Source organism: Phocoena sinus, chromosome 1 (assembly GCF_008692025.1).
Source record: "Phocoena sinus isolate mPhoSin1 chromosome 1, mPhoSin1.pri, whole genome shotgun sequence".
Lineage (NCBI taxonomy): Eukaryota > Metazoa > Chordata > Mammalia > Artiodactyla > Phocoenidae > Phocoena > Phocoena sinus.
Genome location: NC_045763.1, coordinates 117191946 through 117205395, shown reverse-complemented (window position 1 = coordinate 117205395; position 13450 = coordinate 117191946). Strand labels below are relative to the sequence as shown.

Here is a 13450-nt window from a genome sequence, read left to right as displayed (position 1 = left end):
AGAGCACAGGGAGTAACCCCCCACTAATCCCGACGTGGCTCCCATAGGACGCAGTGACCACACGCAAGAAGATCATGAAACAGAAGGAAATGGTTTGGAGGACCAGCAAGAAGCTCAACAATCTGGAGGAGGTGGCCAAGGACAGGGCCCAGAACCTCCTTCAGAGAGCCAGGCAGCTGCGGATGGAGCAGGTAGAGGAGCTGAAGGACATGAGCAAGGTGAGCTCTCCGTTCTCCCTCCCTCCTCCTATCTCTCTTTCTCTCTCTTTATTTTGTTTTTTTAATTTAATTTATTTATTTTTGGCTGCATTGGGTCTTCGTTGCTGTGTGCAGGCTTTTCTCTAGTTGCGGTGCTTGAGCTTCTCATTGCGGTGTCTCCTCTTGTTGCAGAGCACGGGCTCTAGCCGCCCAGCTTCAGCAGTTGTGGCTCACGGGCTCTGGAGCACAGGCTCAGTAGTTGTGGCGCACGGGCTTAGTTGCTCCACGGCATGTGGGATCTTCCCGGATCAGGGCTTGAACCCGTGTCCCCTGCATTGACAGGTAGATTCTTAACCACCGCGCCCCACCAGGGAAGTTCTATCAAGCTTCCTTTTTTTTTTTTTTTTTTTTTCCCCCCCGTTGGCTGTGCCACACAGCTTGCGAGATCTTAGTTCCCTGACCAGGGATCAAATCCATGCCCCCTGCAGTGGAAGCACAGAGTCTTAACCACTGGACCGCCAGGGAAGTCCTCCCTCCTCTTATCTCTTATTCACACACCTGACAGCATGGGCTCCAGCTGGAGACAGGGTGCAGGGGTGAAAGGTCAGGGTCTGGCCTTGGCAGGGGAACGGGGTGGAGAGCTGCACTTGCCACGTGCCTGCTGTGTGACCTTCGGCAAGTCACTTGCCCTCCCTGAGCCTCACTTCAGTTGTAAAATGAGGGTGGTGAAACTACTTAGCAGAATTATTGGCAGGATTAAATATGCTAATATATGGGAGAGGCTTTGCGAACTGTGGGTCGATAAATGCATGTGAGGATGTTACTTGTATCTTTATCCTGCTAGTTCAATTCTGGCCACATATGGTGGTCCCAGGCAATTGGGTTCTTTTTGTCGTGTTCAAAGTGCTTCCCTTAGCTGAGAGCGTAAAGACCAGAGGCTCATTTGGAATTCTATTGTGTAACTCAGTTGCATGTGGCTCACTTCCTGGCCAAATGAAAAATGCTGACTCCCCAGCCCCTTCATCTACAGTTTCTGTCTCTCAGGTAAATCTTCTCTACTTCCTTTTATTTTCCAAAGCTTTTACTCCATAGTTCCTATTGATGGCTCATGGTTTTTCATTCCATTATGTGTCATGTTGGGCTCTTCTAGTTTAAAAAACTAGTGGCTTGGCCTCTGCAAGAATGTTTGTTTCCCCGAAGTGTAGAACAGCGGGTCTTCACTTGGGGTTCATGGGTCTCTAAGGGGGGACCATGAACTTCTGAAGTTTTATGGAAATTTTGTGTGTACAGATGCAAATGAATTTTATGGAGGAGAAAGCCCATAGCTTTCATCATATTCCCAAAGCGTGATCCATGACCCTCCAAACACTAAGATCCAATACCCTGAAAGACGCTATTGTTTTGTTTTGTTTTTTTTTTTTGCGGTACGCGGGCCTCTCACTGTCGTGGCCTCTCCCGTTGCGGAGCACAGGCTCCGGACGCGCAGGCTCAGCGGCCATGGCTTACGGGCCCAGCCGCTCTGCGGCCTGTGGGATCCTCCCAGACCGGGATACGAACCCGCGTCCCCCGCATCGGCAGGCAGACTCTCAACCACTGCGCCACCAGGGAAGCCCCGACACTATTGCTTTTCTGGGCTTGTGAGCACACTCAATAGGATTCTGCTCCCATTTCTCCCCGCTCCCACTTCCATATCCCCGTGATGCATTCCCGCCCCCATCCTTACTCCCAGGCCTAGTACCACAACTTTATTTCCACTCCCCAGATCATCCTCAATGCCAAGTGCCATGCCATCCGGGATGCCCAAATTCTGGAGAAGCAGCTGATCCAAAAAGAGCTGGATGCAGAGGAGAAACGGTTGGATCAGATGATGGAGGTGGAGCGGCAGAAATCCGTTCAGAGGCAGGAGGAGCTGCACAGAAAGAGGCGGGAAGAGAGCATCCGGTAAAGAGATGGCTTTGGCACCTTCCTCTCTTAGTCATTTCCATGTGTCTTTAGGTCCATATAGCCTTGCAAAGGGGGAAGACATGAGAAATGGTCATTATCCTCCTCTGTTATCATCTCAAAACCTTTATGGAGTGATTCAGAGAACCACAGAACTTCTTAAAACTTATTTCCAAGATCACAACAGGTGCTTCATAATCTGGCCCCAATTCAGCCTCATTTTGCACCATTTTCTGCCATCCATTCTATGAGGCTTTCCTTCATTTCCCCCAACATGCCAGGTCTTGACAAAAGCTCATGACTTTTGTTGTTTCCTCTCCTTTGAATACCCTTCTCTTTCCTTTCCCCCCGAAAAACGCGCTCTCATCTTTTAGTATGTAGCTTTGCCGTCTCCTCCCCTGAGAAACCTCCCTCACTTCACCTGACAGGCTTTAGGGCTCCCTTCTCTGGGTCCCGCCACACCCTCTTTATACTCTGGCACACCCCTCCTTGCACTGTGGCTCCCTGACCCTCACCAGGCTGTATGCTCACTGAGGACAGGGTCCCTGTCTTATTCATTTCTGTAGCTTCTGGACCTACCAGAGTGCTTGGACTGTAGTAGGTGCTTAATACGTGTTAGAATGAATAAATTCAGTCCCCTTCATTTTGCAGGAAAGGACAAGTCCCAACGCAGGTAAATTATAGAATCATAGTATCCCGGATTTAGAACGCCAACTATATAATTGAAGAATTACCTCTATAAATAGTCCTTGTAAAAAAATAGTCATTGCACCACACTGAGTGGCAGTTCTTTCTCCCCATCTGTATTCCGTTCTCATGTACCATTCATCTTTGTACTTCTAGTAGGTACCTGGCTCACTATAGCAGGCTCCCAATAAAAGTTTATTTCATGGCCAAGTGGCTCTTCATTTTTTGCATAAACAGTTCCAATGAAAGGAAAATCCCTGCCTTTTCAGCAGCTCTAATGATTTGACCTGGCCCTTATATTGAGTCTAAACCTGCTTCCATGTAACTCTTTTACTCATTGCTCTAGTGTATTTCATCTGGAGTCATTCAAGAGGGCTCTATCTTTATTTATTTATTTATTTGCGGTACGCGGGTCTCTCACTGTTGTGGCCTCTCCCGTTGCGGAGCACAGGCTCCGGACGCGCAGGCTCAGCGGCCATGGCTCACAGGGCCAGCTGCTCTGCGGCATGTGGGATCTTCCCGGACCCGGGCAGAAAGAGGGCAGGAAGGCTGGGAGAGTGGGAGAAGACACAGATTACGATAAGAATCTACGGGAAGGAGTACGAGATTGACATTCAGATAGAGCTCTTGGGATTCCCTGGTGGCGCAGTGGTTAAGAATCCTCCTGCCAATGCAGGGGACACGGGTTCGAGCCCTGGTCCGGAAAGATCCCACATGCCGCGGAGCAACTAAGCCCACGAGCCACAACTACTGAGCCCGCGAGCCACAACTACTGAAGCCCGCGTGCCTAGAGCCCGTGCTCTGCAACAAGAGAAAAGTACAATCTATGAAAGAAAAAAATCAATAAAGTAGACTGCATGAAATTAAAAAAAAAAACAAAAAACAGTGAGCCCCAGAACCAGGAGTTCAGACGGAAGAGGACCAACCTGCCAGGACCCTCTGGGGAAGGACTTTGGTCTGGGTTCGTGAAGCATAGCCATGTTTAGGGGGCACTTGTCACATTGTTCCTACGATGCCTCCCATCTTGGGGGTTATTTGGGTGGAGGTTAGAACAGAGAGACACAGACCCTTGGTTTCTAAGACACCGTGGCACTGTTTCTTCGCAGAGGAAGACGGCACATTGTGGAACAGATGGAAAAGAAGCAGGAGGAGCGATCGCTGCTTGCCGAGCAGCAGCAACAGGATAAGGAGCAGATTCGGGCGTATATGGAGCAGCTCCAAGAGGAGGATCTAAGGGTAACAGGGCTGCACAGATAATGCCAAGTTCCACCGGCAACAGCAAAAAAGCCCTCCAACACTGTGGGGCTTGAGCGTGTGGGCTGATGTGCCGTCAGGTACATGCTCATTTCACATCGTCGTCACCATCAATTTTTAATTGCCTTATGAAACATTTGTTTGGCTGTGGAGTCATGCTGGGGGAGGAGCAGTGATTTGGATACTGTCCCTGCCTTCCTGGGACTTGGGGTCCAGGACTGACATATCCGTGTGAATGGACACATGAAGGAAAGATATGGCTACATGCTTTGCACAGATAAACATAGGGATGTTTTATTGTCTTCCCTCAATTATCTAGGGATATTATAGACTTTGTAGGTGAACAGAAGCAGTGTCTTAGTTCTAGACTCGCTGCTGTTGCCTCATCCCAAGTACATTGCATCCCAGTGTCATTAATTGTGTTGAGGAGTCAAACCCTTTTTTCCTGTTAGCCTAACTAAAATTAGTAAGCATATCCATTGCAAAAGTAATGATGACACATCTGTTCAGACCAGGTAGACTTAAACAAATCTTCTTCTATTGGCCTCATCTGATCTGTTGCAGTATACAAAGGCCCCTGGCATAGTGAGGTACATGGCAAGCATTTGGGGCATTTATTCTTTTTTCCCCTCAATTTTTCACTTTAAAAAAATTTTATACACACAGACAAGTTGAAAGAACTGTACCACACCCATCAATGCTTCACCTAGATTTAGTGGTTGTTAATCTACCTGAGTCGCTTGTCTCTTTTAGATGTATATACATATTTTGATATTGTTAAACTATTTGAAAGTAAGTTGCCAGCATCCTGACACTTTGCTGCTGAATGCTTCAGCCTGTATCTCTGAAGAAGGACATTTGCTTACAAGTCAACAACACCTTTATCAACAAAATTAGAATCCAATGATTCTATAATATCATTTCATATTTACTCTACACTCAAATTTACTCAGTTGTTACAAAAATATATTTTCTTTCGTCCAAACCAGGATTCAATCAAGGTTCACGCATTGCATTCACTAAGTCTTTTAAGTCTTATTTTGATCTAGAAGAGTTCCCTCACTCATTCATTCATTCATTTTCATAGCACTGATACTTTGAAGCATCCAGGACATTTGACTTGAAGAATGTCCCACATTCTGATTCGTCTGATTATTTCCTCATGGTGCCATTTAACTTGTGGAACACGTATTCTTTTATTGTTCTCCTCCTTCCCCATGTTTATGGGTGATTGAGTTGTCATCTCCCAGTGAATTTGATGGTGAGGAGTGACAGGGGACCCTGAAGGATCTCATGGGGGGCCTTATAATTATGAGGGCTTCTCAAGCACTTGAAGTATGAGGGTCTGTGTGAGGGCTGGGAGGCTGATAACCAGATGGTCAGGGAAGATGAGGGGCAGGCAGCCTTGTGAACTGCTTGAGAAGGGGAGCAACAGGGCCATGAAGACAGACAAGACCTGGCCAAGCTCCTGGCTCAGGAGAGAGAGGGAAAGGGACAGGAAGGACAGGTCTGGGGTAGATATGCAGGAGACTGGAAAATCCAAATTGACTGTGGGGAATGGGCATTGGTGGGTTCATTGAGAAAGTTCCAGGTGTCACTGAGTCAACACAATTACTCCAGTGTTAGGTCATCGTCCTTTTCTCGTCCTTCTAGGCACTCCCTGAGTCTCCAGGAAGTATCATTGGGCAGAGGTAGAAACCTCTGCCTCCCCAGCCTAGAACTGCATCATCTCCAGGTGATGCAAGGGCAGCTTTCCCCACCTCGCTAGCAAGATGGAGAGAGCGAAGGGAGTTTTCTGGGGTTGCTTCACAATGGCTTCAAAGATGAGAAGCCGGGGAAGTCCTTTGGTTTCTTGGAAATGAAATGAACCCACAAAAACAACAAACCAAAAAGTAAATAAATAGGCAAAGAAGTAAGTAAATATATGATTATATGTATGTGATAGATCAGAAGTCAGCAGCTTTTCTAGCTTTGAGGGTCAGTGGGATTAAATACTGCCTGGGGTACCAATGGCACGTGTAAAACTGATGGGGAGAAGGTAGGAAGGAAAGGAAGAAAGGGAAAAGGGGAAAAAAGAGTGTGGGAGTTGGAGTGTCAGGAGGGGAACTGTGGCGTGAGCAAGGAGGCAGGTGCTTGGAGGGTGAGGGGATGCTGGCGGCCGTGACTCAGGCACCACGTGGACCTGGGGGGAGGCACACAGCACTGTGCTGGTCTGGTTCAGGAGGCTTCCTGGAGGAAAGAGCCCTGAACTGGGCAGTGAGCCAAGCTGGGGGAGGGTCAGCAGTGTTGCCTGGGATGCGTCAGGGCAGAAGCTGGGCTGAGGAGGAACTGGGAGGCCAGGTAGCGGTTAGTCTTTGAAGAAATGGAAGGAGCGGGAAGCAGTGTGGGAGGTGGGGTGAGTTGATGGGTAGGAGAGTTTGAAGCAAGGAGTCCAAGTTTGAGACGGTAGGGAGGCCACTGCCCAAGGTCCCAGTGCCCCTCCACATTGGGACCTGAGGATGTGCTCAGAAGTGGTCTGATCATTGGGAGCTTTCAAAGGCTCAGGCTCATTCCTCAGAAGGGATCTTGTCGCTCAGGGTGATTGGGACTCTGATGTCCATCACTCATTGTTTTTCTCTCTGAGGTTTTTTCTCTATCTCACTTGCCACTCACCTTGGCCCCCTCTTCCCTGCCTCATTATTGAGTATTTGCTGTTTCCCTCTCAGTATTGGGAAAGAGAAGAAGTGTTACACATGGTCCCTGTCCTCTGGCTGGGACAGAATGAACACACAGGAAGCGAATGGGATCCTCACGGCAACGTACGATCAAGTCCGAGGAGGTGTGGCACCATCTTAAGTGCAAAGGGAATTCAGAAATGCAGAGAGAATGAAAACTTGGGGCAATCAAGTAAGAGCTCCAGAGAAGATTGGAACTTTAGTTTAGACAGACCAGGTTCCAAAATTCTGACTCTGGAGTTCATTAGCTGTATGGCCCTGGGCAAGTTGCTTAAACTCTGAGCCTCAGTTTTTCCACCTGTACAAGAAAGATAACAAGGACTACTTTTCAGGGTTTTTGGGGTACATTTAGGTGCTAGAGGTAGGTTATATAAAGTGTCTTATGAATAAAAAGTACTCAATTAGAGCAATACTCTATTTGTTTTTAACATCTTTATTGGGGTATATAATTGCTTTACAATGGTGTGTTAGTTTCTGCCCCATAACAAAGTGAATCAGTTATACATATACATATGTTCCCATATCTCTTCCCTCTTGCGTCTCCCTCCCTCCCAAATACTCTATCTATTTTAATCATCACTATTGAACAGAGACCAAAAGTTTGGGTTTGAATAAGGGAAGGAAATTGAAGGCAGGAGGAAAGCATAATGAACAAAGGATAGGATTTTGCCTGACATGGGGGAGACGCTGAGTAGAATTTTAAGAGCCTCCACTTCCTGAGAGTACATAGAGATCCCCAGTGTCAGGGGCTGCTGCAAAGTCAAGGTGAATGAAGACTGCAAAGGGCCATTTGGCTGGAAGAGGTCATTGATGACCCTTGAAAGAACAGCTTTAATCAAGGGCAGTGACTGGAGCTAGACTTCAGAGTGTGCATCTCTCTCCCTGCCTCCATCTGTGTCTCTCCATCCCGAGAGGCCAGTATCTTTTGATCTTTCCCCTTCTACTCTGATGCTCTCTTCCTTCGGTGGCAGGACTTGGAACGAAGACACCAGCAAAAGCTGAAGATGCAGGCTGAGATCAAACGCATCAATGACGAAAACCAGAGGCAGAAAGCAGAGCTGCTGGCTCAGGAGAAGCTGGCAGACCAGATGGTGATGGAATTTACCAAGAAGAAGATGGTAGGGACCTGCTTACCGGTGCCTGGGACTTCTGAGCGGGAATGGGGTGTCTGTCTCAGGGATATGCAGGCATGAGAACTAAGCTAACGCAACAGAAGGTAGTTACGTCATCATCCTAAAATTCATGTCCTTAGTTCAAGGGCCTGGCTTCTTTTTCTCTTCAACTTGGCCAGTCCCCTTGTTCATTACCAGAGAGTAGCCTGGAAAGGACACCCCAATTAGGGTATTATTGTCCTTGTTAACACCTTTGATCAGAAGTTGGGGTGAGGGTCAGGTGCAGGCAGGGAAGAAAATGAAAACTATTGGTGAAAGTAAAGTTTTCGTGGATTCCTCATGACCTGGATAATTATATCTTCAGTAATCAATCATGGGTCAGCTGCCCCATAAACTTCTTGTGAAAATTCCTATATTGGGCATCCATCCTATACTGGATGGCATCCATCCTATACTGGATGGCTCATCCTATACTGAAGGCTCAGAAAATAGAGCCTTCAACCACCACCCCCTGTAGTACTTATAAGAACAAATGCACCATGGAACAGGGAGCAATACCCTTGAACAGTTATAGGGAGATGCAGCTCATGAATGTGTGGACTCATTCTGGGGCAAGAATGAGTAATGGCATGATTGGGGTCTGTGAGGAATGGAGGGCAAAAGAAAGCTTTTAGGCATGGTTTGGATGGAGTGAGCATGGATTTCTATAAGAAGAGAAGGAAAGACTTGAGCTGGCAGGAAAGTTATTCAACTCCTCATGCGTGGGTCCTGCCTTCCCTACTAGCTTTGAGGTTCCATGATGATACCATACTTCTCTATGGTAGGGATTCTTAATTATGGGCAGGGGGAGGGTGTGGGTGCAATTGGAAAAGGCATATTTGATATACCTCTATACTGCAAATGCAAACGATAGAAAATGAAGCTCAGCAAAGCTCATTTATTGGCTTTGGCTTCCTTACTGGATGCCAGGGATATGCAGGCAACAGAGTGAGAACGCGAGACTGGGGACACGGGGGTTCCAGCATAATAACGATCACACAACTACCATTAATCAAGCATTTAGTCTGTACACAGGCTCTGTGCTGAGGGCTTTGTGTGTTGTCTTATCTAGTCGTTACAACAACCTTGTGAACCTAGTCACTGACTGATTGAAAAGATCCCGAATGCTTCAATGTGTGTCCAGCATCAGACAGGCTGAATGTACCTAGAGTAATGCTATGTACAACGTACGGAACTCAGCAACTGTTTCTCTGAATGGGCGAAGGTGGTGATAATAAGCCAGTCACGTGTAGGAATTGGTGAACAGTTTCACTGGCTGCAGCAGACAGTCTCTGGTGGTTGTGATGGGAAACGAGGTAGCGAGATGATGGAGAGCTGAGAGCAGTTGTTGGGAATGCCTTGGATCTTGAGCAGAGCTGCAAGTGTGGGATGATGAGGAATTGCCATTGATTTCTGAGCGGGAGAGGAATATGTCTTGTCTTCATACATGAAAATGTCATTGGCAGGAGAACCTGGGAGAGGCAGGAAACTGGCAAAGGGATCGGGCACTTGGGCATGCCCACAGCCCACCAGAAGAATCCAAGTGTATCACAAGCCCTTCCCTGACCTCACAGTGGTCTCTGTTCTTACAGCCGGGGCTGCCGCCTTAGAGCTAAAGGCAGAGATTGGTGGTGGAAGCCTCCAGAGTTCCCTGCCCTGCCATCTAGGGCAACGTGGAGCAGAGAGACCAGCTTGACACACAGCCAGCTGTGCACAGCTCACAAGCTGACAACTCATTGGGTGCACAGAAGTCTGGAAAGGTGGAACAAGGCTAAGGAACATTCTTTGTGGGATGATCACATTTCCACCCAACCTAAGCCATTATTAGTCTTATGACTAACCAAGAATCATAGTTGGGAAGCGGTGTATAGAAAGCTTTTAGGGATATGTCTGCTTTTTCAGAGAAGTGGCAAAGGGAGCTAATTTTGATAGTTCATTCCTTAGGTATCTGCTAACCACTGGGGGGCCGCACATCGCACGGTTGGCCATTTGCCCAAAAGGACTAATGAGATAACTTCCACCTCCTGTACTTTACAAGACAGACAGGAAGCCACAGTTGTTATTTCTAGAAACTTGGCCCAGCAGCCTTGCAACTTGGAAATTGCGAAGTAGCGGAGAGAGCATGAAGGCTGGGCTCACCTGCATTTGAATCCGTTTGGTAGTTTACTAGCTGTGCCATCTTAGACAGGACCCTTGAATTCTATGCACATCAGTTTCTTTATAATATCAATCTAATGAGATGTTGTGAGGACCACCTGGGATATTACAGGAGAAGGCATTTTGTAAGCAACGAAGCATCTTACAAATGCTGATTATTTTCATGTCAATGCATTGCTAGTCATTTTGCCCTACCTTAAAAGGAGTCAGGAAGGGGCAGGGGGGAGATTGAATAGACAAGGGTCTCAGTTTCTCTCTGCAAGCCTGGGGCAATGGGAGCCATGCTGTGAGGCCTTTTCTTCCTGGCAGGCTCGAGAAGCAGAGTTTGAGGCTGAGCAGGAGAGAATCCGGAGGGAGAAAGAGAAGGAGATCGCCCGCCTGAGGGCAATGCAGGAGAAGGCCCAGGATTACCAGGCAGAGCAGGTACCTATTCAGTCTCAGCTTCTCTCGGCCTCTCCCATCCCCTTAACTATTCCTTTGACAGCCTGTAGAATGGTCTCAAGGGTGAGGGTATAGAAGAGAGGATGCAAGTTATCTCGACTTCAGTAGCTGGAGGACGGAGAGATGGGCCTGCTTCCAAGCCCATGGCAAGCAAGGATCGAGAAGTGTATTACGTGCTTAAGGTCCAAGAGAAAGATTTTGGCTGCCACATAAAGAACTTTCAACCTTAACTAACCACTGAAATGTGTCACCAGAGGAAACTGTGCCATCTCCATCATTAGCAGTCATTAAAGTTAGAAGCAATCGCAGGACAGCCGGGAGGTGTTTCAGGTATAGGGAGAGAAATGGAATGAGCTGGGGGTGGGGGAAGGACAAGATGACCCCTCAGGGTATCTTCTGACCTGAAAGTTCTATGACAGGATTCCCTTTATTCTTTCCTAGCATAACCCTGCTGCTAGAGAAATTCGGGGGACTTCTCAAAGCAAGCTGGGGCAGAGTCCGAAGTAGGTGTCTTCCTAAAGGGACCTGAGGTTACTTTGCATCCTCACTGGTCTCCCCGCCCTCTCCTTTCCCAGGATGCCTTGCGGGCCAAACGCAACCAGGAGGTTGCCGACAGAGAGTGGCGCAGAAAGGAAAAGGAAAACGCACAGAAGAAGATGGAAACTGAGGCCAAACTGCGGAAAAGTCGGCAAGAACAGGTGGCTTTCAAGGAGCACGCTCTGGCCGTTCAGGTGCAACGGGACCGGGATGAGTTCGAGAGGATTCTTCGGTAGGAGGAGCTGGGAACCTCTGCTTCCCTTCCTGGTACTGTGGCAGGGATGGTCCGTACTGGGTGGAGAGGCAATTTCTGGCATGTCCACGGACAGGTGTGCATCCACCTTGACCAGGTTGGTGGGGTCATTCTAACTAGATGGATAATTGAAATATTTCAAAGACACTTGAGCCAAGAATTTTATTAAAGAATTGGAAAATAGCACCTACCTGGAAGTGATTAAGGAATTGGTTATTATAGGGATTATTTCCCCGGGAGCATTAAAAGTGTAAGTAAAGGTATAAATCTGGTCTCTTCTGCCCTCCCCACCTCCATGTCCCTCGACAAGTTTGGGCTGAAACTGCAGCAGGGGAGGTTGAAGAGAGAGGGAGAGAAGAACTCACACGCTCAGGGTTGCGAGTCATCAGAGCAGGGCTTTGAGGGAGGTCTTTTGACAAATATGTACTGAGCACGTAAAGTCAAGGCTCTGTGTTGGATGCTATGGGAGATATTAGAGATGAATAAAACACCATTCTTGCCCAGTCATCTAAGAAGGATGTCAGAGACTCGTATTTGGATGGGCTTCACCTGTATTTCTCCATCTTTCTGGCCTTGTCAGCTCTTTATCCTTTTATTTTTGTTCTCTATGTTGGCTTAGTTATAATTCCAACACATAAGTGGAAGTTAAGTGTTCACATCTCTCACTGTCTGTCTCCCTTCTCCTACCCCAAAGCAGTGAGCAGTCTCAGTAGTTCTACTTTCTACCAGTTAGATCTTCCACCACCAGACCTGGCCCCTGGGACGTTCTACTGGCTCTAAGTGTTCTGGCCTAACTGGGAAAGACTCTCTTCTTGCTCTGGTCCAGACTCTATAACATCAAAAACATTTTTAAAGGAAACAAACAAGGGAATCCCCTGGCTGTCCAGCGGTTAGGACTCGGCACTTTCACTGCCAGGCCCATTTTCGATCCCTGGTTGGGGAACTAAGATCCTGCATGCTGTGCAGTGCAGCCATTAAAAAATAATAAAATTAAAAAAATCATAATAAAATAGGAAATAAACCAAACAAAATTTTAATTAGGGTGGAGGGCTACAAAAATTACAGAAGTTATGCTCAGATAAGTAGAGATTGAGTGATGCAGCCTATCTTTCTTTTTTTTTTATACAGCAAGTTCTTATTAGTTATCCTTTTTTTTTGTTTGTTTGTTTTTGTTTCTTGCGGTATGCAGGCCTCTCACTGTTGTGGCCTACTCCCGTCGCGGAGCACAGGCTCCGGACGCGCAGGCTCAGCGGCCATGGCTCACGGGCCCAGCCACTCCGCGGCATGTGGGATCTTCCCGGACCGGGGCACGAACCCGTGTCCCCTGCATCGGCAGGCGGACTCTCAACCGCTGCGCCACCAGGGAAGCCCAGTTATCCATTTTATACATATTAGTGTATATATGTCAATCCCAATCTCCCTATTCATCCCACCACCACCCCATCCCTCTGCCACTTTCCCCCCTTGGTGTCTATACGTTTGTTCTCTACGTCTGTGTCTCAATTTCTGCCCTGCAAATCAGTTCATCTGTACCATTTTTCTAGGTTCCACATATATAAATTAATATACAATACTTGTTTTTCTCTTTTGGACTTACTTCACTCTGTGTGACAGTCTCTAGATCTATCCATGTCTCTACAAATGACCCAAGTTTGTTCCTTTTTATGGATGAGTAATATTCCATTGTATATATGTACCACATCTTCTTTATCGATTCCTCTGTTGGTGGACACTTAGGTTGCTTCCATGACCTGGCTATTGTAAATAGTGCTGTAATGAACGTTGTGTCTTTTTGAATTATGGTTTTCTCTGGGTATATGCCCAGTAGTGGGATTGCTGGGTCATATGGTAATTCTATTTTTAGTTATTTAAGGACCTCCATACTGTTCTCCATAGTGGCTGTATCAATTTACATTCCCACCAACAGTGCAAGAGGGTTCCCTTTTCTCCACACCCTCTCCAGCATTTGTTGTTTGTAGATTTTCTGATGATGCCCATTCTAACCGGTGTGAGGTGATACCTCATTGTAGTTTTGATTTGCATTTCTCTAATAATTAGTGATGCTGAGCAGCTTTTCACGTGCCTCTTCGCCATCTGTATGTCTTCTTTGGAGAAATG

General features: G+C 47.2%; 1 protein-coding gene across 3 annotated transcripts in view; it reads left to right on the top strand.

The window, feature by feature from the left end:
* CFAP45 (cilia and flagella associated protein 45) overlaps positions 1-13450 on the top strand; it is a 28608-nt gene that overhangs the window by 11269 nt on the left and 3889 nt on the right. For 2 of the 3 annotated variants that reach the window (XM_032614613.1, XM_032614595.1), the window contains exons 5-10: positions 48-218; positions 1960-2138; positions 3932-4061; positions 7765-7911; positions 10411-10524; positions 11118-11311. In XM_032614613.1, the coding sequence (XP_032470504.1) occupies positions 48-218; positions 1960-2138; positions 3932-4061; positions 7765-7911; positions 10411-10524; positions 11118-11311 (935 nt within the window). The remainder of the gene's footprint in view (positions 1-47; positions 219-1959; positions 2139-3931; positions 4062-7764; positions 7912-10410; positions 10525-11117; positions 11312-13450) is intronic. The other variant, XM_032614603.1, reaches the window with a different exon arrangement.